The sequence below is a fragment of the Thamnophis elegans genome, chromosome 11 (assembly GCF_009769535.1).
Source record: "Thamnophis elegans isolate rThaEle1 chromosome 11, rThaEle1.pri, whole genome shotgun sequence".
Classification (NCBI taxonomy): domain Eukaryota; kingdom Metazoa; phylum Chordata; class Lepidosauria; order Squamata; family Colubridae; genus Thamnophis; species Thamnophis elegans.
The window spans coordinates 31,194,013-31,219,516 of record NC_045551.1 but is presented as its reverse complement, the minus strand read 5'-3'; the positions used below and the strand labels follow the sequence as shown (position 1 = coordinate 31,219,516).

The following is a 25,504-nucleotide window of genomic DNA, read 5'->3' as shown; positions in this document are numbered from 1 at the left end:
AATGAAATAAGCATGGATCAACATCCTGGTGTCTATATGGGAGAAGAATCAAGGAAAAATGGGGGGGGGCAAGGGGGAGGAAATAACTGCAGTTACTGAGAATTCTGACTCCACATCTGGAATTTCCAGGTTATAGAAGACAGGCTGGCCTAAAAATTTTTGAATTATTCTCAATTCTTGAATGTTTAATTTTCACTTTAAGACTCAGGAACTGGTAAACATTTATTACTGTTATTTCTATCAATTACTTAATTTCTTCTGCTCATAAATGTTTTGCTATCAAACAAACAAAAACCTATCTTTATGATTCACACAGGTGTAGCAGAGAAGGAACCTAGATCTGGAGATTCTAGGACACGAAGAAAAGAAGTGGGCTGATTTCAGAACTTCAAAATATGTTCTGTTTGAGTCTAAGATCTATCAAGAACCAAGGGTTCTGTTTGAGTCTAAGATCTATCAAGTAAAAAGTGAAAATAGCGTTTCCTGAGCTCCAGGACATAGACTGAACAGCATTTAGTCTTCCTTTATTAAAGATCCACCAGGTTTTTTTTTAACTTGATCAGAATAATTTAAGATGGATAATAAATCATTTGTGTTATTATTAAATAAGAAAAAAAATCTTCCTATTATATAGAAATTGCTGGTTGTGGTTTCACATACAGGTCTAAATTGTAAATTTAGATTTTAAATATTTTTAAGCACAAAACAGCTGTCTTACTTACTCAGCAAAATCTAACTTTCAGGAAATAATGAGGCGTAGCTACTGTCCTGGTTCTATTTTAAATAGTTATAAATCTTTGAAGTACAAATATGTGTTCCGATTTTTATTAAGTTGGGCAACAACAACTGTATATACAAACCATAGTTTCCAGTTCATATCCTGTGAATAGCGAAAGAAGAGGAACAGGGACAACCCGGGCCATCCCTTCCCGAACAGCAGCCACTTGTTCATCAAATTCATGTAATCTGCCAAAACAAAATCACACCACCATATATTTATTAGTAAGAGAAATGTAATTGCTTCATAATCATATGAGAGGACGGGAAGCGATATCTGCATATCTTCCATAATTTGCTTAGAAAGCCTGGAGAAACTGTTAGTAATAAATGAGTGAATGAACATAAGATCACTGACCCTGAAGATAATACAAAGTTGTATTGAGTTTTTCAGTTTTGGTGTTTTTTTTTTCAAATAATCTGAATTCTTAACAATTGCCATCTTACCATATCAATGCTCTCTTTGCTTGTTTTCATCTCAACACTGACAAATAATACAACACAAATTCAATGATGGACTAATTGTCATTTATCATATCTTTAACTACTTTACAAACCTGTAGTTTATTGCAAGCCTCACATATTCTGTTCGATTATCCAGTGTGATATGGGTATATTTGGAACTGAGTTGAATATCTTGGCCACTGGCATTTGGCACTGTAAAAGGCAAGCTCATGGCTTCAAATTCTTCTGAGGAAGCTTCATTGTCTCGGATATACATAAGTCCAGGAATAAAATCCTTATCAACCTTTTAAATATAAAACAGAACTAAGTGAAATCTTTTCTATATTATGTTTAAATATGCTATTATTTGGGATAAATTATATGGCTAATTCATTAGTTCACATTATGATCCTTCAAGCAAGTAAGAACATATGCTTAGAGTTAGAGATATTGGCAAATTGCAGAACTATTTACAAAATGTTTAGGATTTTAAACTCTTAGAGAGAAACAATTAGAACAGGCAATATTCTAATGAGCTACAGAACAAGAATATAAATACCTCAAAACTCATTTTCAAGCCTGGGGAAGCTATCATTTAATTTTTGGAAATGTGAAAAGCTGGAGAATGAATGCATTTGATGAAAGGGGGTAGCAAGCTGAACATATCCCAAAGTAAGTATTTTCCATACAGCTTCCTTTTTATGCAAAAAGACACTAATATTAGAACCATCAGCCATTAGAACCATCATATTTGATTTTGACTATCAGGTTGATTAAGGGCTCTGGAAATAAAATGTAAAATAAAGTAACTTCTAAGACTATATTGGATTACAGTTGGATGGGGAAAGTTTGGGTGAAAGCCCTTTGAGAACTTCACAAATATATAAGACTTGTAGGTGGGAGCCATGACACACAAGCATTCCATATTCCTGTATCTGTGTCTTTTCTTAGAGAGAGATGCACACACAGAGTTTCTTATTCTCCTATTCTTGGGAAAGAAGTCTTGCTGTACTAATAATCCTGACAACAAGCACCTACCTGCCTTAGATAAGGGTGTGGAGGGTTTTAATCTCCTCCTATGTTCTAGATATGTTGTATATCAATTTAGGTAGATATAGCCCACTTACCTCCATAAATTCGAAAGTATATTTTCCACTAAACAAGCTTAAGATTGTATTGCTATCAATTAGGCAGACAATTGTCTGCTCACTTTAAAAACAGAGTATGACTTTGATCCTACATGCAAATGCTTCCTTTTTACTGTCTTCTCATCTTATCCCTCCTGAAAGCAAAATGTTATTCAGCCAAATACAAACATGTATCTAATACAAAAGAATGGCCTTCTGGCAGTAGAAGTATGTAACCATAACTAGGTAAGACTTACGCCAGTAGTTCTCAGCCTTTTCTTTGCCACGGGCCTCTTTCTTTGCCACGGGCCCCTTTAAATACCTTTTGTGGCCAAGGACCATGGCCACAGAACACCAAGACTTAACTCAAGATTTAAATCACAACATTTTTTTAAGCCTTCGCCAACCCTCTGATGACATTACAGCCCCCCAGGAGTTCACAGACCACAAGCTGGGAACCACTGCCTTATTAGTAATATTAGATAGATGAACATAAGTTTTTTCTTGCCTCACTGAGATCAGCAATTGTTAAATTCATTCCTGCCAATTGTTTCCATACAGGTTCTGCCAGATTAAGGCTCAGAGGACTTCCAGTCCGAATAGCTATCCCCAACATAACTCCTAGGTAATTTTAAAAAAAAGGAAAAGTGTTACACATATTGTATGATCCAAGTTTTAAAAAAAGTTTAAAAGCTGCAGCATAATTTACCGAGGAAGCGAAACATGTTCATGTGCAATGAAGATTTTGCTGCAGGGTTTAGGAGAAAGCAATCTCTGTTTGCTCCAGATTCATCCCTTCCATTAGGAGTCACAATTAATAAAGGGGTCAGTCCATTCTGAAGTTCTTCACACATTTCTGCTATTGATTCACTGTAGCCCCCACCACAGTCATCCACAGATTCACCTGAGAGAAATAAAAAAAGAATACTTTGTGGAACTGCTGAATTAGTAATTTAAAGCTACATTCAGCCACTTTTATAATAAACATTAGATGCAGTGAAAAAGAATACTTGCTGAATTCACTCATTTTGTCATTCAGTTAATCCTACACATAAGAGAATGCATATTTCAAAATATTTATTGATCTATAAAAACATGCTTAATCAGCAAACGTGCAGTCAGATACTATAGGATAAGCCAATTAGTGCCCTCAATATGATCTATTCAAAGCCACACATCCTCCCTCTTGTTCTCCATAATTAAGTTGCATAAACTTTTATTTCCACGTACAGGTTATCCCCAACTTACAACTGGTCGCTTAGTGACTACTCAAAGTTATGATGGACCTTCCCATGAGTACTTATGACTTGGTTCCAATATTCCAACAGTTGTCCCCTCCCCCATGTTCATGTGACTACATTTCAGGTGCTTGGTCACATGACTGCATTTACAACACTTTTGCTAAAAAGTGGCATTTATTTCTGCTTGTGGTCAGAACTGGCCCATCCTTAATGGCCACTTAATGAACGCCACTATAAAAAGGTCATAGAAGCAGGTAGGGAACAAGGGTGACCCACTTCACAACTGTCCCAACTTATGATTGTAATGGGCAGGTTCTATTATGGTCATAAATTGAGAACTACCTATATAGGCAAAATAAAAGAAAATAGCAAGAAAAAAAAATCCAGCAAGCAACATGTTACAGAAATATTTTAATCTAAGAAGCTGTCTGTTTGAGAATGGCAATATGTAATTAATTTGGGTTGAGAATCAGTTGACAATATTTAGTGCTAAGCAAAAATTATGACTGACATTTCTTCTTTCTTGTATTTATTGTACAAGAAAGGACAAAGTATTGTAAAATTAGATGAAGTGAGGAAAAAATACTACCAACAAACTTGACTTTCCAAACACGATGAGGTAGAAGAAGACTATCTGGACTGAATGAGCTCATCTTAGCACACATCTGTCCAAACACAGATTTTGTGCCATCAGGACCAGCCAATCCTCCTTTGCTTCTAGATCGCTTTACCTGATCACAAAACAAAAGTGACTAGTAAAAATCTAACTCTAGCAAAACTTAAAAGCTTAAGAGTATTTAGTAATGCAAAAACACAAATTAATAGTCCTAATAAAACTTTTCAGCAGCTGGTTTTGAAGATACATACACAATACTGGATGAAAGTCAGATTAAAAAGATGATGTCCTTGAAAGTTAAGCAGTGACACAATTTTAAATCCGTTCAGCGCTTACTCCCTCCTACTAACACTGATTTTCCTTTAAAGAGATACTGAATTCTCTAAAACATTATTCCAAAATACATGTGCAATGTCTTTCACATGTTTTGCGCAATGAAATAAAACAATAAACAGTAGTACATTCAGCCTCTGGGAAAAAAATTCTTGGAACATACATCTGGCCTTAGGCCTAATATTAGATGTTTTTACGTCACTGACATTTTTTATTGTAACCACTTCATTCTATGAAGTGACCACATGCAATGTTAATTTCCTGAAATTTAGTGTGCCTGAGGGCATTCTAACAATGTCAAGTTATAGAAGATGGGTAAGCAACAACAAAAATGTGCAATGTGAAATGTTCTATGTAGAGAAGCATGATTTTTTGTGATTTGAGCCTCATCCAGATTTTCATATACTGTAGACCAGGGATCCCCAAACCCCTTGGGAACCCAGCCACAGAAGCAATGGGTAAGTGCGCAAGCTTCATTTGCCCATGCGTGGGATCTAGATTACACAACCTCCCTTCTCTCCCCCAGCACTTTCGCTGCTGATCCATGGAGCCAGAAAGGTTGGGGATTGAGCTGTAGGCATTGAAGATTTCATGTCTTAGTACAGTCTTAATGCTCTAAGTTCACATAAGTATGCATTTGCTATCTTTCATCAGTCATGATTATCAATATCAAAATAAATGTCCAAACTATGTTTCTATTAGTAGCTGTTTGTGTTCCTAAAAAGCCTTTCTACATAACTTAGACATGATGTACTTCAGGAAAAGAATCACTCAAAATAATAACAGAAAGTCGTGCTAACATTTCAAGTAGAAGCATGGACCCACATTTGTCAAGGAAAAGAAATGCATGAACAGTCTAGACAAAGTTTTGCAGCAGCTGCTAAAAAAGCCAACACAGTTGTAGGCTGCATAAACAGAGGGATAGAATCAAGATCACATGAAATGTTAATACCACTTTATAATGCCTTGGTAAGGCCACACTTGGGCTACTGCATTCAGTTTTGGTTGCCACAATGTAAAAAAGATGTGAAGACTGTAGAAAGAGTGCAGAGAGAGCAACAAAGATGATTAGGGGACTGGAGGCTAAAACATATGAAGAACAGTTGCAGGAACTGGGAAGGACTAGGGGAGATATGATAGTAGTGTTCCAATATCTCAGGGATTGCCACAAAGAAGAGGTAGTCAAACTATTCTCCAAGGCACCTGAGGGTAAACAAGAAGCAATGGATAGAAACTAATCAAGGAGAGAAGCAACTTAGAACTGAGGAGAAATTTCCTGACAGTGAGAACAATCAAACAGTGGAACAGCTTGTTTGAGTTTGAGTTTGAGTTTAATTTCATTTGTATGCCACCCTTTTCCCTAAGGGGACTCAGGGCGGCTCACAACTCAAGAGGGGATACAGACAGTTTAAGAACAACACGAACAATACATGGTTAAAAAGCACAACATCATACCATTCGAGATAGGGGCAGCGAATCTTTAGCCCCAGGCCTGTCGGAACAGCCAGGTCTTAAGGGCTATGCGGAAGGCCTGGAGGGTGGTGAGGGTACGAATATCCACGGGGAGTTCGTTCCAGAGGGTCGGAGCAGCCACAGAGAAGGCTCTCCTCCGGGTAGTCGCCAGTCGACACTGGGCGGCAGATGGAATTCGGAGGAGGCCTAGTCTGTGGGATCTAATTGGTCTAGTGGAGGTGATTGGCAGTAGGCGGTCTCTCAAGTACCCAGGTCCAATACCATGTAGGGCTTTATAGGTGACGACTAGCGCCTTGAAGCGTATCCGGAGACCAATAGGCAGCCAGTGCAGCTCGCGGAGGATAGGTGTTACGTGGGTGAACCGAGGTGCACCCACAATCACTCGCGCGGCTGCATTCTGGACAAGCTGAAGTCGCCGAATACTCTTCAAGGGCTGCCCCATGTAGAGCACGTTGCAGTAGTCCAGTCTGGAGGTCACAAGGGCACGAGTGACTGTTGAGAGCCTCCCGGTTCAGGTAGGGACGCAACTGGCGCACCAGGCGAACCTGGGCAAATGCCCCCCTGGTCACAGCTGACAAGTGGTGTTCAAAAGTCAGCTGTGGGTCCAGGAGGACTCCCAAGTTGCGGATCCTGTCTGAGGGGCGTACTGTTTGACCCCCCAGCCTGAGAGATGGAACACTTGGCCAATTAGTAGGAGGGAAGCACAGCAGCCACTCAGTCTTATCTGGATTGAGTACAAGCTTGTTAACCCCCATCCAGTCCCTAACAGCCTCGAGACCCTGGCACATCACGTCAATCGCTTCATTGAGTTGGCACTGGGCGGACAGATACAGCTGCGTATCGTCCGCATACTGGTGGTATTTAATCCCGTGCCGTCGAATGATCTCACCCAGCGGTTTCATGTAGATATTAAATAGGAGGGGGGACAGGACCGAACCCTGCGGCACCCCACACGTTAGGGGCCTAGGGGTCGATCTCTGCCCTCCAACCAACACCGACTGCGACCTGTCCGAGAGGTAAGAGGAGAACCACCGTAGAACAGTGCCTCCCACCCCCACCTCCCGCAGTCGTCGCAGAAGGATACCATGGTCGATGGTATCAAAAGCCGCAGAGAGGTCAAGGAGCACTAGGACAGAGGCATGACCTCCATCCCTGGCTCTCCAGAGATCATCGATCAATGCGACCAAAGCGGTTTCCGTGCTGTAGCCAGGTCTAAATCCCGACTGGAAGGGATCCAGATAATCGGTTTCCTCCAAGGACCGCTGGAGCTGAAAGGCTACCACCTTCTCAACAACCTTCCCCACAAAGGGGAGGTTGGAGACTGGACGATAGTTGTTTAGAACGGCTGAATCCAAAAATGGCTTCTTCAGGAGGGGTCTCACCACCGCCGCCTTTAGTGCGGGGGGAAAGATCCCCTCCCGAAGGGAGGCGGCAACAACCGCCTGGATCCAGCCCCGTGTCACCTCCCTGCTGTTAGCAACCAGCCAGGAGGGGCACGGGTCCAGTACACATGTGGAGGCACTCACAGCTCCAATGGCCTTCTCCACGTCCTCAGGGGTAACAGCTTGAAAATCAACCCAGAGATGTCCTACCAGATTATCCCCTGGTGCCTCAGCTGGTTCTGCGGAATTGGAGTCTAGGTCCGCCCGAAGCCGAGCAACTTTATCCGCGAGGAATTGGACGTAGTCCTCAGCTCTGCTTTGCAAAGGATCGCTCGAATCCCTCCTATTTAGGAGGGAACGGGTTATCCTGAACAAGGCGGCTGGGCGCAACTCAGCGGAAGCAATCAGAGAGGCAATGTATGTTCTTTTTGTCGTCCTAATTGCCCGGATGTAAGCTCTGATGCTGGATGTTAGAAGTGCTCAGTCTGACATGTAAGCTTGTCTCCAGAAGTTGTGAAAGCCCCAACACTGGAAGTCTTTAAGAAGATGTTGGATAGCCATCTGTCTGAAAGGGTATAGGAGGTTGGACTAGAAGACCTCCAAGGTCCCTTCCACCTCTTGTATTGTATTGAAAATTAATCAGGGCTCTGCTTAATTGAGCTCTTTCTTCTCTCAGGCATGTTACCAGCATCTATTCAACGTTGCTCAGGATAGCCCTGTTTTCTTCCGGAAAGGCTCTTGAGGAGGAACATGTGGATGTAGGGAGAGTGGGAAGGAATTGTAAATCCATTCCATTCACCAAGGCTATATATACAGTGGAAGATCGGAATTACTACATGCTTAACAGAGTGTGACTATTTACATACAGCCCACACAGTTGTGAACAGTTACACAAAGCAGACTGGATCTTTACAGATTAATGTTTTATTTACATATATCTGTATATACCACAAAACCACAAAAAAATCCACAGATTTCTCATGGCATACTAAAATGTTTTATTTATGACCTATCAAATAATGTGAAGCTTTTAAAAGCCACCAATCAATCAGCAACAATCAATCAGAATTAGAAAGTGGCAAAACCTTCTATCGGTATTATAAGTGGACTTTCCCATTCTCTAATCCTCAACTTCAAACACAAGGCTGGCTAGAAATCTTACATTCAACAGTCATATCATGACATTCTTACTTGTATTCTGTTGAGTTCTACAACTGGCCCATGCTGACGATCTCTAAGCATAGTTGCTTGTACAACTTTTCTAAAAGCTGCCTCCTAAAACGACAAAGTAAGCGATTTGGAACATAACAACATTTCTGGTTGAATATTTGAGATTATTCACTTTTCATTTAAAATACAAAATATTACATTAGCAGCAATATATTAGAAGAAACCTTATTAGTAATTCATACTTGAATTCCATGTAACAATGCTATGATCTTTATATACTGTAAATCGTAAATCATATATCAGATGTTAACAATTTGCACATTTTAAGCATTATGGCAGTAACTAGTAATTATTTGTAGGATGTTTTGAGATACATGCCTTTCCTTGTGATATCAAAATTCCTCGTAATGCATCAAACCCCACTGAGGGACCCTGGCCAGTCTCATCAAGGCGTCCTTCAAGATCAAACATGGGAATACAAGGACAAAAGAGTTCGGAAATGTGATGCAGCAAGAGCAATCTGTTCCTTAAGGCAATGATAGGAATTTCCTGTAGATGATTGTATTCCATGGGAACCTACAAAATTCACATCATTAGAATTTCATGTGCATTGAGTAGAGGGTGTTCTTTCATGTAAGATAGTATAAGACCTAATAGTCAGCTAATTAGGCTCTCTATTGAATATTATACATTGTTTTAATATGTTTTATATTTTAATGATAACAATAACACACAGTATTCACAGACTGCTACAAACAATGGTATGATTAAATAGCAACAATGGTGCATTGGAAGATTTGCAATAAATACCATTTGTATCTGGAAGCAAGAACTGTGGGAGCAATAAAATAGATAAAGTCATAGAAAATGAAGAAGCTAACATCAGTATGATTTTTAAGAAATCATAAGAAGTCTCTGGAAAAACATTAAAACTTTATCATCAAATCATTGCTTTTGGCCTCAAGTTCAACAAGTCATTGGATAACATGATCAGTGCATAAATAGAGCTATAGTCTACACTTCTACACTTGCTACTATTATATTCTGGTTTTACACAGTTTCCAAAAGATTAAAAGCATGAGTTAAAAGATTTTTTGTTACCTGGGAAGGGAGCTTGCCTGCATTAGCAGGTTTACTGGTAGACCAAGCTAAAGTATGCGCTGAACCACAAGCTACTCTGTTGATCTTTTTACCCTGAAGTGCTGCAACCAGACGTGGCCTTTGGATAGCATTAGTTGTCCCATCTCCAAGCTGCCCTTCATCATTATCTCCCCAGGTATAAACTTCACCTGTACCATTCAAAATTATTATTTACCAACTCAAACAAATCAATCATTTATAATAAAGACGTAGAAATGTTGTATCATTTACAAAATGACTTCAACAACAATATGTATTAATGAGAACAAGTAATAATTGGCACACAACAATCAAAACATTTAATAAGATATATATATATATATAACAGGTAGAAGGTACTGTCTCAGGAGACATGAGTATTTCCTTTAATTAATTTAGTGTCAGTTTAGCAACAAAAGGAGAAAAAAAGCTGGTGGTTCAGGAATTGTCATGTCTCAGAGAAGAGCTGATAACATAGTCTTCCAACTCTGGCTGATTAATGTGGACAAAGAAGTATTCTACATGCATGAGACTGAAAGTGTATGCTTGTAAGAAATCTATTTTAGCACAAAGGAAAAACAGAGCCTGGATTCTTGAACCTGAATGATAATTTGGGGGAAAGAGGGAGGGGAAGCACAGGAAATTTAAGCTATTAGTATTTCTTAGGATAATTACATCCATTAGCTGAAGTCAATTGTCACAATTCTTGTTTTTGATAATATTCTAGCATTATCTTAGAATATCCTGAATGTTGAACACTACTTCTGTAACCATTTCAGCTTCAGTAAAATATACCCTTGGCAAAACAAATGACCAGGAGTCTTTCTCTACTAGAGGACTGAGTGGGATGGTTGACATTAACGTGAATCTGAGGTTTCCCCGTGTAAACAATGCAAAGGAAAGTTTCCTCTTCTCTCCCCCCCCCCCTGCGCCCCCACCTTCCGGGTCACCTTCCCTGATTATCTGCAAAGGTCCAATGAGATGCTTTTAAATTGTTTTAGCAATAGCAATAGCAATAACAGTTAGACTTATATACCGCATCATAGGGCTTTCAGCCCTCTCTAAGCGGTTTTACAGAGTCGCATATCACCACCAACAGTCTGGGTCCTCATTTCACCCACCTCGGAAAGGATGGAAGGCTGAGTCAACCTTGAGCCAGTGAGATTTAGAAACGGCTGAACTGCAGATAACAGTCAGCCGAAGGGCCTGCAGTACTGCACCCTAACCACTGCGCCACCTCGGATGTTTTAGGGAAACAGATGCTTGGTTCCCCGCTCTGCATATATAATGCCCTTGGCTGGCTTCTAAATGACTCAGCTGGACTTTGATGCCCCCTTTTTTCACTTCCAATCTTTGCCTCCCCTCCCAGGCTAATGTCTGGCTGTCAGCTCATGAAGCATGGATAGGTGAAATGCAGCCATGACATATACCGTCACCTCTACTTCTAATTTATTTTGTAAAATTTCTAGTTTCCTATGACTTCTACATGCTAATTCTATTGCTTCTTTAAGCCTTTGGCAAAGGCATTCAGAAGCAATCTACTTGGGAAGTACATTAAGTTTACATGTGCAATGCAAATTATAACACATGGGTATATTTTAAAGGTTTACCACTTCGTCAGGTTCTGCACAAATTGAACATAAGGCAAAGATTATTTTGGAAGATTTTCTTCAGAAATAGTGAAAGGATGCATTTTTAAAATTGAAAGCAACTGGAATTTGAAGTAAATACTCAGCAGTGTACCAAAAGATCAGGGATGATATAATGGCCTTCTAAAATGTCTTCACTTTGGGAGTTTAAGGCCTGTTTGTTTTGTTTTTAAAGGAGTGAATTATTCCACATACCATCTTCAGTACAACACACGCAGTGTAAAGAGCCCGTTGCTATGGCAATTACTTTCTTTCCTTGTAAACCCTGGACTTGTCGAGGTCTTCGAACATGGTCATCTGATCCATGACCTAATCGATGGTAATCACCTTTGCCCCTATATCCAAAACATAAATTGCAATAATACATCCATCTTTAATTGTTCCTAATTATACACACATGTAAATTAGGAGAACATAGATTTTTATATAACTGTTCCCTATATTTAAAAAGCAGATATCACAAAGATAAACCTGTGATCTTCCTAGATTCCATTAAAGAAGCATAATTTGGTAAAGCAATACCTTACCTCTGTTTGTAACAATGCCAGTATTATGTCTTTTAACCTCCAGCCTGCCGTGATTATGTTTTTGTTTAAAAGAAAATAAATCACTAAGAGTGGTATTACATTTTTTGAAAGAATAAATACACTTACCAAGTGTACATGTTCCTGATTTGGTAAGGGCCACAGAAAATTGTGAGCCACATTCTACTTAACTACTCCAACACCAGTGAGAGAATCAATCTAGGAGGAAAAAGTTTAAACACAACTTGTCAAAGAAGGTAACTGCAGAACATGCAGCATACTGCTGTATCTAAATCTACACTGTCCCAAAAGATACTACTAAAATCCAAGTTCATTATTTAAAGAAATAATTTAAAATACTCTGATCTCATTCTCTTTTCTTTATCATCTTTGTTTAGTCAAGCTACCCCACCCATTTCTCCCAGAGAAATGAAGGCGACATCTGAACCAACCATATATGGTGAACATAGCTTTCATTCCCATGAAAGCAGATGATAGCCATGTAGGGCAGTCTCACAAGAGTAAAACAATTGTTATAAAGAGCCTTAAAATTCAGAAAATATATCAGGAAATTGATATTTTGTTTCTAACAAAATGGCTACATCCACAGAGATCTGATCAACTGCTGTTATCATTAAAGATGTGCCTACATCTTCTGCATATTTTTTATTACCAGTCAGGAAGAAGACATTTCTGTTATCATACTCAGCATGTGGAATACTATACACCTAATTGCAAATCATTTACTCATCTTTCCAACACTTCAAACAGATGCTTAATGGGTCACAACGGTGATTTATATCTAATGGTTTATACACACTAACATATTTCCGTGATTATTTCATAATATTATTGGATTTTAATACTATACAATTGATGGAAGTGACACAGAATGTCAGGTAGACTAGAAAGAATCTGAAAACTTTGCCTGCTTTTTCCCAATTTAAATTTCTGAAAATAAAAATAGCCAGAGGGACCAACTTTTGCAAGTGCAGGAGAAATCAGAATCTTTCGCGGTCTTATATAACCTATTGGACTTTTGTCAAACTGGTCTGAAATACATTTGTTAAATACACAATTTTCTTGAATGAGAATCCTGTTTAGCTCATATCATTCAACATTATTCCGAATCCAATAGATAAGGCTAAATATTTTTACGATGTAGAAAAATGGTGCACATTTTTTCTCATTTTACTAAAGTATGAAAGAAGTACCTTCATTGGCACTTTGCAGCCATCACTTCCGCCTCTTCCAAGCTTTCCATAGTCTCCATCTCCCCAGGACCAGACAGTATCATCATCTGTCAAACAGAGGGTCTGTGCATCCCCACTGCCACAGGCTATGTCAATCACACGGTAACCCTGGAGTGCTTCAACCTGTCAAACAAGCATTTGGTTATCAAATAATTCAAATGATCAGACCTTTAAAAGGTTAATTAGTATAATCACAGAAAATCATGTGGGTCTTCACTTCAGTGGTTCATTGCATTGAGTACAATGGAAAAGTGCTACATTACATATTAGATGCCATTCTGAAACGTTTGAGCATTTGTATACATTTATGAAACAGGAACATATTGCATATCCACTTTAGATGTGGTATTCATTTCATTGAATTAATATTGCATTTTGATTTGCACAATAGTATTTTTTTTTTTGCAATTTTAAGATTTTCTGGTAAAATGAAATAAAAAGTAAAAGTAAAAAATGAATTGAAATTCAAGCAATGTTTTATACTTTTCATTTTTACAGGTAATTTCAGCAAAATAAAAGATCAACATTGTAGCCTGAAACACAAGTTAAATATAGCTGATTGCCTGTACTCTCTGAATATGTTTTTTATATTGTTTGTTTTTGTTTGTTTTTGTTTGTTTTGTTTGTTTTGTTTTATTTATTTATAGGCCGCCCCTTTTCCCTGAGGGGACTCAGGGCGGCTTACAATCAACAAGGAAGGGGAGTGTAGGACAATACGAAAAAAGAATGGCACAAAGTAAATTAGACAATAAAACTCAACATTCACTCAGCATTCGGGGAGGGGCGAAATAAGATTATCCCCAGGCATGACGGGTTAGCAGTTCTGAGGGCTGTGCGGAAGGCCTGGACGGTGGTGAGGGTACGAATCTCCACGGGGAGATTGTTTCCATATATGTAATTGGATTTTTATAGTGGTTTTAAAATAGTTGTATGGTTGTGTTTTCTGGGGCTTTTTAAATTCTGGTTTAAAATGGATGGATGGATGGATGGATGGATGGATGGATGGATGCTTCCAAAAATAAATCTAGCAAAACAGGAAGTCCAAAGTTATTTGTTTATCGATTTGACTTCCTTAAATCTTTTGCATGAAATTGGCATAATGAAGTGGCCTATTACAAGTTGAATTGAATGCTTTATCAGTTAAAAAAGGGTAGTTCAAACATGCAACTGGACACCATCTCACCAGCTTAGGTGTCAACTGATCCTCACTGTCCCCATGACCAAGACGTCCGTATCTTCCTTGCCCCATGTATAAAGATCTCCTGCAGCAGTAATACATGCACTGTGTGCTCCACCAGCAGCAATATCAAAACTTCTATGCCCCGCAAAGATTCAATTACTCGAGGACGATCACAAGGACTAAACAAAATAATTGTAAAGCACCAAGAGCAATACATGATGTTAAATACATTGTGGGCTGCAAGGTATAACAGATTAACTGGAACAGTTAAAACACAGTTTCAGACTTTCAAGTTAAATAATCTTTAAACTTTTTTTGCTGCCTTTAAGGATTATACAGAGCTCTCATGATAAGCCAGTGATAAGCCACTTCAATTCCATACTCCCAGCTTCCCTCTTTCTCTCAAATGCATGCACTACATTCTGAACTATGCGTGCTACTTAAAAATCCCTGGCACAGATTAGTGGCTAGTGCAATTCAAGCCTGCACAATTCACCAATGTCTAACCCGATTGGTATGTTAAAGTTTCCATTTCCTCCTAAATTATTCTTTGATTTTATTATAAACATTGCAGCTTCGTTGCTTTGTTGATATGGTCTGTCAATTCAATTCTGGCTCCTGGTGACCACAGAAAAAAATCCTGCGGGTGTTTGGAACAACATTTTCAGAAATGACTGAAGTACTTTCTTTCTAGAGTGGCTAATCCTCAATTATCCAACTGAATTTCATGCCTAAAGCAGGATTAGAACTCAGTCTCCCAGGATTCTAAGACAGCACTTTTAATTACTACACGAAGCTGCTTTAGGATTTTACATATCTATGGAACATATATGATATTACTTATAAAATGTGCTACCTCCGGTTGCCATGGCCCAGTTTGCCATCTTCTGCCTCACCCCAGGAAATAACTTCTCCCTCTGAGACAATGCTAGACAATGTTTTCCTCCAGAATCACAGCAACTTTCTTGATAAACACATGCTGAATGGATTCTAGTAATGTGGGGGTAGAAACAGACTCTGTCCCCCCAATTCCAAGTCTTCCACCTGCACCATATCCTGTGGCATAGAGCTAAAATGTAAAAAAAAAAGTGTTACTTGTATGAATTTCTCACACACGAATATTAGTAGGTTACATCAAGAACAGTATTGCCTTTCCAAAATTAAGATCTTTATTGTTTTTCACCAATTCTGTTTGCTTCACCTAGAAGCATTTGTATATTTTGGGCTAATTATCATATCTCTTGCTAGCTTTGTTTGTATTCTACAAATCTTGACATTATCATCCATTTATGGATTTATGCCTGCTAAAAGGCTCAGCTAGAGAAAGTTTCAAAACATTGCAGGTCCTTAAAATTCAAGTGATTATAAATGAACACTCCCCAGTATTTGGTCTGATTTGTAATTATTACCGCAGTAGATAATCAGTATTACTCTTCCCATTGTTGTCATTGGCCAGGCTGTTCTTTTATTATGAAAGGCCTGGTCAGTTTCCATCCAGTTCCAATTCCAATATTCATAGCCTACTACTGTAATAATTCTTTTTGAAATATCTTTTTGAGATGAGAATTTATTAAGTGATTCTGGAAGATTAGGATAGAAATAAGGCACTATTTATAGCAATAGCACTTATATACTGCTTCATAGTGCTTTACAGCCCTCTCTAAGCAGTTTAGAGAGTCAACATACTACCCCCAACAATTTTTACCGACCTCGAAAGAATCGAAGGCTGAATCAACCTTGAGCTGGTCAGGATCGAACTGCTTGCTATGAGATGAGTTAGCCAGCAATATTGTATTCTAACCACCATGCCACCACAGTTCCTGGTATATGGCATGGACTATAACAGTATACGCCACACATAGCAGTGTGATTCACTGGATAATTAAAGTAGTGAGCAATTGCTTTTAATAAGACAATAATTTTCCTTTAATGAATAAATCTTTGGTTTTCATTCACAGTACTATCTCTTGCTTTACAGACTCTTTGGGATCTACCCAATACCACTAATATTTGGCATGTTTTTGTTTTAACTAGTTTTCTTTAAAGTTTCAGTTTCTGGGTTTATTTCAGAAGGCACACATATTAACAATAGAGGAGGAGAGGGGAGAGGAGAGGATTTTATACATAAATATGTTCCTTACCTTCCCATCAGCAGTCACTGCAAAAAGTGTCTGCTCACCACCTATTAACTGTACTGGTCTAAGCGTAGCAAGAGCTTCACATGGTGTAGGAACTTTAACTTTTGCTCCTTCTATACCTCCAAGTTGCCCTCTGTGATTATGGCCCCAGCCATATATTGTTCCACTGCCACCTGCAGAAAGTGTCCAGTCATCTGGTCTCCTGTTGAAGGAAAGAACGTATAGTTTGACCATGTAAAATTCCCTAAAACCTTAATTTTTTACATATTTAGAATTTACCAAAAGCCTTCTCCACCCAAAAAAAATATAGCCCCAAAGAACCTGTTCATCCACTGTACGAGCTGTTCATCTTGTTCTCTTTTAAAACTTCATGGCTCTCATGCAGAATATCAATGTTTTCATGATCTGCCATTAATTCTTGAATTTTCTTGGCAACCTATAATTTAAATTATGTTATTTTGTGATCAGTTCAGTTGAACTTGAATGTTGTTTGAACTTTTGAGTCTATAATGAGTCATTAAAATCCCATTATGAAATAGAGCAAGTTATGGCAACGAGTCTAATACTGACTGACTTCAAACCACATATACCCTCATGGTCTTTACCCAATCTAATGTAGATTGTGCATTGTTTTAAGAACCAACACTTACATATCCAACTAAACAAATGTTATGTTAAACCAGTACCTCATCAAGAAAGAGGCGATGGCAAGTGGTGTTCTTTTATCAAGGGCTACAGCAACTCTGGAAGCCATGCAGTATCTTCTAAACCAAGCCCATTTGTGTGTCTCTGCACAGCAGGGAAGAGTATCCAATTCCAGATCACAAGCAAGGGCTACAAGCACCTACACAAATAAAAACAGCGCTTTTCAAAAGAGCAAACTTTCAGCTTTCGTCTGAACCCATCAGATTGGTATTATTACTGGCATCTCCTTGGCTTCATTTCATTATTACTGGAGGTAGAGGCGCTAGTGGTACTAGTAAATATTATGGCAAGGATGCAATGATAGTTCAATTGATTGAATAAGAAACCACTTTGGTGCATTGAAATACATTGAAACAATTAATAATAAAAGTATAAAATCAAAAGATTTTAATTCTTCAATTACTGCACTGCTCTTTATTTAAAGAATAACAGCTCAGTTCTTACATGAAAGAAAAAGAATTTATTCTTTTAAAGCCCATGACTAATTTTGTTGCACTTTTGTTTTAATCAAATAATTCTATTATATATTCAGATGAAATTTCAAGCTGACCATTCAGGTTTGCTTACAAGCAATGCTAAAGGATTCCCATTTCTGACTGTTAAAATCTTTTGCACCCAATGTTAAATTACCTTAAAAAATGGACTATGAAGCAGTTGTTTGCCACCTCTGACAATGGGATCTTCATAATCAAATTGCCGCTGTAAAGCCTCAGGAAGACCTTTAACTAGAGCAGCTAAGGCACTGCCAGTGAAACTCTGACACACATACACATAAAAAAAAAACCAGATTAGATAGCAGTGATAGTTTTCTGATGTTGCATATTAGCTACATCTTACAGCCGAGAGATAATTACCTAGTTTAAAAATATTATCCATCAGAGCCTTCCATAATGTATACCACATACAAGGTATATTTGATAAAGCCAGTATTTAAGTACAATTTGTCAATCTTAGTCAAATAAGTCAATTTTTTATTTATTTGTATTTATTTATGCTTCCTATTTCTTAACCACCCATCCCCCCTCAGATATCGAGATAATCCCACATACATTCTGAAATCAAAACCTTGCTCAATTGTACAGTTTAAAAAACAACAAGAGAAAGAGACACAGAGAGAGGGAGATTTAGATTTATATCTGTATCTCTAAGATTTAAGCCAGAATGACAGCAATTATGAGAATTTATGATACTAGTAATGGGAGGCTTGGTAATTTTACCATAGTTCGGGCTTCACCATCATTATCTCCTAGGATTCGGTTGATATTAATTGATTGGCCAAACTCAGTAGTCAGTAACTTTCGTAGTCTCTGTAAAGCCCACATGCGGTGGCCAGCAGCTACAAGATATACAAATGCACAAAGGCTTAAGAAATGGTGTTTTTAGTATTAGAAATCAAAAGCTCAATAGAAACATGAACTCACCTAGAGCACTCAGCTGAGCACATGCAGCTAACGAAGCTGCTAAGCGAGGAACTATGCTTCTGTTAGAAGCAAAATTCAAACGGAAATCCAGTAAACATGTTACCAAATCCATTGACGGACAAGAAAGAATACAGCGATCTGAAAGAAGATCTTTTGGACCTGTAGGAAAAAGTCCAAATATTAGCTGTTTTCTAATCAAAATTAGTGATCATATTTAGAGAAATAAAACAAACACAATTGAACTGTGTTGGGAAGGTGAATGAAAGATAATGACTTAACAATTTGTATAAACTCCAACTATGCTTACAATGATTCATGTGATGCTTTATCTATATCTAAAAAAACTTTTATCACAGACATATGGCTGCCATCAATGGATAAAATCTAACACTGGCTTAGTTTATCATTTTACGAATTAGATACCAACCATAGTATCTTTAACACAGGAGTAAATCTCTCTTTTCTGCTATTTAAGCTGCTTGCTAATAACTCAAGTGAAAAATGAAAAGAACAAATATGCCAGTACAGAGAAATATGTCTATTCTGAAACAACACATGGGATTCACCTGCAGCTGGCATGATGGGATAAACTGTGAAGCGCCAACCCCATCCATTCACAGAGCCATCACTGATAAATTTCCATTTTAATTCATCACCTGGAATGCGCAGTTCACTAGACCAGTCAGACCATTCACGACCTGAAATATTTAGATAAAGTAGTCAATTTAATCTTTGACCTATTCAGGAAGGGAATCTATTATTTTCGCTCTGCCACATAAAAACAGCACAATATATCTTGATGATCCTCCAGTCACAACTTTTCTTTTTTTTTATTAAAGGTTTTTTTTTATTTTAAATTTTCAAAACAAACACAACACAAAGAATCCTCCTTCTTTACATACTGTAGAAAGTGTATCAGTTGGTTACAAAAAGCTTTCGTGCGTCTCTTCCACTGTCGTCACAAGATTCGTATTAACTCAAGTATTTAAATCAGATATTTTTATACATATTACCATCATCATACCTCCATTTTCATTTGACTATAATTGTTTAAACGTCCTTCATCATAAAATGTACCAAGATTTAAAACCTGACCACATACTGGCATTTCATTTGTTATTTCTAATATCCTCCAATAACACTATATCCTTATGGCCTATTCTCACTAAACATCAATAATATTTAGTAACAAAAATTTCTAATTCTCCCTTCCGAATCACTGTTTACTTACATACATACATACATACATACATACATACATACATACTTACATACATACATACATACATACATACATACATATATAATTTATTTATCAGCACAAATACAACACAAATGTAACAAAGGCAACAGTAAAAACATTGGGTTTCTGTCTGGATGGTCTCTTATGACGAGCCGATGGACAGAGAATGGAAGCAGTGAACTTCCTCCAATATTTGGGCATACCAGGGGTTGTGACTTTAAATATATACCTTTCTCCTTGGCTCAGCTGATAAGAAGAACTCTATGGCTTAATGGTTAACACATCTGCCTAAGATGCAATACAGCACAAGTTCTAATCCCAGTAAGGGTATGGCTAGCTGATGAGAGCTAATTAGCTTGAAATAGATCTATACTAGTCTCCCTTTATTTATTTATCAGCACAAATACAACACAAATGTAACAAAGGCAACAGTAAAAATATTGGGTTTCTGTCTGGATGGTCTCTTATGACGAGCCGATGGACAGAGAATGGAAGCAGTGAACTTCCTCCAATATTTGGGCATACCAGGGGTTGTGACTTTAAATATATACCTTTCTCCCTGGTTCAGCTGATAAGGAGAAGAACTCTGTGGCTTAATGGTTAACACATCTGCCTAAGATGCAATACAGCACAGGTTCTAATCCCAGTAAGGGTATGGCTAGCTGATGAGAGCTAAATAGCTTGAAATAGATCTATACTAATCTCCCTTTATTTATTTATCAGCACAAAAACACACACACACACAGATATATATCTTTGTGTGTGTTTGTGTGTGTGTGTTTTATTTGTGCTGATAAATAAATAAAGGGAGACTAGTATAGATCTATTTCAAGCTATTTAGCTCTCATCAGCTAGCCATACCCTTACTGGGATTTGAACCTGGGCTATAATACATGCTAGGCAGAAATCTTAGCCATTAGGCCACAGGCTCTTATCCGTTATCAGCGAAGCCAGGGTGAAAGAGTTTTAAGATTTTTTCTGCCTAGCATGTATTATAGCCCAGGTTCAAATCCCAGTAAGGGTATGGCTAGCTGATGAGAGCTAAATAGCTTGAAATAGATCTATACTAGTCTCCCTTTATTTATTTATCAGCACAAATAAAAAAAAACCACAAATATAACAAAGGCAACAGTAAAAATATTGGGTTTCTGTCGTGATGGACTCTTGTGACGAGCCAATTGACAGATGATGGAAGCTGTTAGCTTCCTCCCATAATTGGGGCTTACCAGGGGTTGTAAAAAATCATATATATATCTATATATATATATATATATATATATATATATATATATATATATATATATATATATATATATATATATATATATATATATATTTTCTGAGGTTTTCGCGGGTGTTAGTATGTAGGTCTCTAGTTGTTCGGGTTTTCTCCCGCGTAGAATTGGAGATGTCTTGGCGACGTTTCGACGAAGTCACATTCGTCATCTTCAGGCTGCTGCTGACTACTTCAGGTTTGGTGTTTCCAGGAGTAGTGTGGGATCTTGGCTGGCTGTTTGTTCCTTATAACTGCTGGTAGGGGATTAAATTTTAACTGCCAGTAGGGGATTAAGTTTTAACTGCCAGTAGGGGATGAAAACTGATTGAATGGGGGCTTGGGTGTGTCTTGATTAGGTGGAAGTGTGTCCTTATTTGGTGGAGGGGTGTTCTGTTCTGATTGTTTGGGGGGTTGTGTTTCCTGTGAGGGTGGGAGGGGTTTTGAAGAGGCTGATTGTGCTTTAGCTGTCTGGCTTCTGGTTCTGGGTCGTGCCTCCTCATCAGTTTGTGTTTTTGGTTGTTTTCTTTGTGGATGTTTTTTGGTAGTGTTCTGTGTTAACAGAATCAGATCCGAAATCACCAACATCCTCTGCACCAGCAAGCCACCCAAAAGCAACTTACCCAAAGAAGAACAGACAGCACTACATAATCTGAAAGAAGACACCAGCATAATAATCTTACCAGCAGACAAGGGCAATGCCACGGTGGTTATGAACACTTCTGACTACCAAACCAAATTAACCAACCTACTCCAAGACTCCACATACAAACCCCTAAACACGGACCCCACCACCTACCTGGAAAAAACCACTAGAACCAAAATAAAAGCCTCCCCCATCAGTGAAGAGATCCAGCAAAGAATCATTCCCAGAGAAAAATCATCCAGATGCCCCAAGCTCTATGGTCTACCCAAGATACACAAAGAAGGAACTCCACTTAGACCAATAGTCAGCTCCATAGGCTCACCTTTACAAAATCTAGCCAAATTTCTTGCCAAACAACTACAGCCCTATGCAGATTCCATCACCTCACATGTAAAAAACTCTTTCCACTTCATAGAAATCATACAGAAACAAAACTTACAGCCCAGTGACCTACTCGTGAGCTTTGATGTCGTATCACTCTTCACCCAAGTACCAATCAAAGAAGCCTTAACTGCTATCCAAAACAAATACAACCCCCCCAAACACATCCTGGATCTAACCAACCACTGCCTATCTAACACATACTTCATTCACAATGGACAAAGATACAAACAGATGGAAGGAGCACCCATGGGATCACCCCTCTCACCTGTCATTGCCAACCTCTACATGGAAAACTTTGAAACCCAAGCTCTAGAAAAATCTGATCACAAACCTAAACTCTGGCTCAGATATGTAGATGACACTTTCATAATCTGGCCACATGGGAAAGAACAACTGGACATCTTCCTTACACACCTCAACAGCCTACACCCCAAAATACAGTTCACCATGGAAACAGAAGCAAACAACCAACTCCCCTTCCTGGACGTCTTAGTCTACAGGAAATCTAACGGCTCCCTAGGACACACCATCTACCAGAAGAAAACACACACCAACCGCTATCTGCACGCACTCTCACACCACCACCCAGCCCAGATCAATTCCGTAGCCAAGACACTCATCTCCAGAACAAAACGCCTAGCTGATGAACAACACCTAAAAACCGAACTACACACTCTCACCAACGTACTGACATCCAATGGATTCCAAAGAAATAAGATCACCAACCTAATCCAAAAAGAAACCCCCACTAAAGTCCAGGACAGAGAACAAGAAAATGGAAAAGCCCTCCTCCCATACATAAAAGGCACCACAGACAAAATCAGCAAAATCCTCCGCAAACACAACATCAAGACAGCATTCTGCACAGACCGGAAAATATCCACCATCCTAAGAAACCCCAAAGACAAAATTGAATTAGAAAATCAAGGAGTATATGAAATCCCATGCACTACTTGCCCCGCCACATACATCGGACAGACCAACAGAAGAATAAGTGCACGCATTGAAGAACACAAAATGCAATCAAAAAAGAAGAACCAACTTCTTCCCTGGTCCAACACCTCAAAGCCACAGGACATAAAATTGACTTCAATAAGACCAGAACCATCGCCAAGGCCGAACACTTCAACAACCGTATAATCAGGGAAGCAATCGAAATAGAAAAACACCCACATAGCATGAACAGGCGAGACGACACCTCCCACCTGCCAGCCCTTTGGAAACCCGCCCTCATTAACAAACGAATCCCAAACATGAAGAATGAGACCAGGCCCACACTCACAATAGCCACACAGAACACTACCAAAAAACATCCACAAAGAAAACAACCAAAAACACAAACTGATGAGGAGGCACGACCCAGAACCAGAAGCCAGACTGCTAAAGCACAATCAGCCTCTTCAAAACCCCTCCCACCCTCACAGGAAACACAACCCCCCAAACAATCAGAACAGAACACCCCTCCACCAAATAAGGACACACTTCCACCTAATCAAGACACACCCAAGCCCCCATTCAATCAGTTTTCATCCCCTACTGGCAGTTAAAACTTAATCCCCTACTGGCAGTTAAAATTTAATCCCCTACCAGCAGTTATAAGGAACAAACAGCCAGCCAAGATCCCACACTACTCCTGGAAACACCAAACCTGAAGTAGTCAGCAGCAGCCTGAAGATGACGAATGTGACTTCGTCGAAACGTCGCCAAGACATCTCCAATTCTACGCGGGAGAAAACCCGAACAACTAGAGACCTACATATATATATATATATATATATATATATATATATATATATATATATATATATATATATATATATATACACACGCACGCACGCATACATACACATACATACACACACACATTATTATCATTATCCCTCCTTCATTTAACTCTATCCATTATCATAGTATTTTCCCCCTAATAAGCAAAACTTAGATAAATTCAACTTAGTTCTTTTTTATTAACCTTTATATATAATCAAATAATTTCTAATCTTCCTTTCATAGGTATCATTCAATATTCATATCCAATTACTACTTGTCATACCAATACATATATATACATTATTATCATTATCAGTAGTTTATTTAACCATATCTATTGTCACTAAATTTCACTAAATTTAACTAGTTTTAGATTATACACTTTCATCTATCAACCTGTATCTTTCCAGTAGCAAAACAATCTCATGTCTTCTGCCATTTGTGGTACCAGTCCTCTAATCATCTCCTTAATCAAATTTGCATGGACTCCTCTTTGCAACTCATTGCTTATTGAGTCTCTCGTGTAATTTCGATGCCCTTCTTCTGTTTCCTTGATCAGCTTATCTTTATTTGTCAGTAGTTTTATCAATGATATTGCTAATAAAATTTTAAATCCATAAATTATTTTGTTTTTTCTTCTTCTGTATCTTGCCATCTGGGGTAGAGTTCCTCTCCATTTAATTCCTCTTTCCGTATTCCACTCTTTCCATTTCCAGACACAAACCAATCACCATAGATATCCGTGGATTTGGTTTCTTTGTGGTCATTTTTCTCTTCGTTTTTTAGGACTCTAACCTCCACTTTTTCTACTTGATAAACATCTCCAATTTCTTCATCATATTTTACTGTTAGATGCTCTAGATTTTCCAACTTCTCTGTCCTCTCAAATGTATTTGATAATTTCTGAATTTCAAACATTATCTTTTGCAAACTTAAAGCTTCTTTCTGCTGTTGAAGTTGTACCATAATTTCCAGCTGACAAATTCTGCTGCTCTGGCTTGAAGGATTTTTACAAGGTTAAACATAAATTCACAGTAAAATCTTCTTTTCACTTTCTCTAAGTCACAACTTTTCATCTTCACTGAAGATCATGACTCCAAATGCAGCAGGTCATTATATAACAATTCAATCAGTCTGGATTTTTTTCCCCCTGAACCACTGAGGGGCAACACTAAAATGCCTAGAAGCGATGCTCAGGCCCAAACGATTACTCCATTTCAAAATATCTTCCCCAAATACAAATTTTGCAGAGCATAATCAGAAAACTTAATCAAGATTAAAAATTAGAAACAACAAAAATAAGTGGTTCAAGAAATTTAAGTAGGAGAAAAAAATGCCAGAAAGTACAATGTAATATAGGGATGGGAAGAAGGGAGGAGAATTTAATTAGTAATTTTAATTTATGAAATGTAACTGAATTAAATATTTTAATTTATTTATAATTCTGTTACATTTACATATCTTCAACATGAAGTTCATTCACAAAAAGACATTTTTCTAACTTAAAATGTCACATACATATTTAATTACCTGATCTCACAGAAACTATTCGGTTGACTCCATCCATGACAGTGAGAGGATCGTGGCGTCGTTCTGTGGAGCACTGGCGGTCAAATTCTACTCTAAGACCTTCAGCACC

General features: G+C 38.2%; 1 protein-coding gene across 1 annotated transcript in view; it reads right to left on the bottom strand.

The window, feature by feature from the left end:
- The window catches only part of HERC2 (HECT and RLD domain containing E3 ubiquitin protein ligase 2), a 140,606-nt gene that overhangs the window by 3,448 nt on the left and 111,654 nt on the right, over nucleotides 1-25,504 (bottom strand). The window contains 29 exon segments of the mRNA XM_032226699.1: nucleotides 861-966; nucleotides 1,335-1,525; nucleotides 2,857-2,969; nucleotides 3,058-3,252; nucleotides 4,179-4,320; nucleotides 8,585-8,668; nucleotides 8,942-9,139; nucleotides 9,665-9,852; nucleotides 11,527-11,666; nucleotides 11,985-11,997; nucleotides 12,000-12,041; nucleotides 12,044-12,074; nucleotides 13,070-13,231; nucleotides 14,292-14,350; nucleotides 14,353-14,418; nucleotides 14,421-14,467; nucleotides 15,145-15,211; nucleotides 15,214-15,240; nucleotides 15,243-15,357; nucleotides 16,430-16,628; nucleotides 16,748-16,793; nucleotides 16,796-16,862; nucleotides 17,113-17,130; nucleotides 17,133-17,270; nucleotides 17,762-17,887; nucleotides 18,349-18,467; nucleotides 18,553-18,711; nucleotides 19,119-19,250; nucleotides 25,396-25,503. Coding sequence (XP_032082590.1) covers nucleotides 861-966; nucleotides 1,335-1,525; nucleotides 2,857-2,969; nucleotides 3,058-3,252; nucleotides 4,179-4,320; nucleotides 8,585-8,668; nucleotides 8,942-9,139; nucleotides 9,665-9,852; nucleotides 11,527-11,666; nucleotides 11,985-11,997; nucleotides 12,000-12,041; nucleotides 12,044-12,074; nucleotides 13,070-13,231; nucleotides 14,292-14,350; nucleotides 14,353-14,418; nucleotides 14,421-14,467; nucleotides 15,145-15,211; nucleotides 15,214-15,240; nucleotides 15,243-15,357; nucleotides 16,430-16,628; nucleotides 16,748-16,793; nucleotides 16,796-16,862; nucleotides 17,113-17,130; nucleotides 17,133-17,270; nucleotides 17,762-17,887; nucleotides 18,349-18,467; nucleotides 18,553-18,711; nucleotides 19,119-19,250; nucleotides 25,396-25,503 — 3,098 coding nt within the window.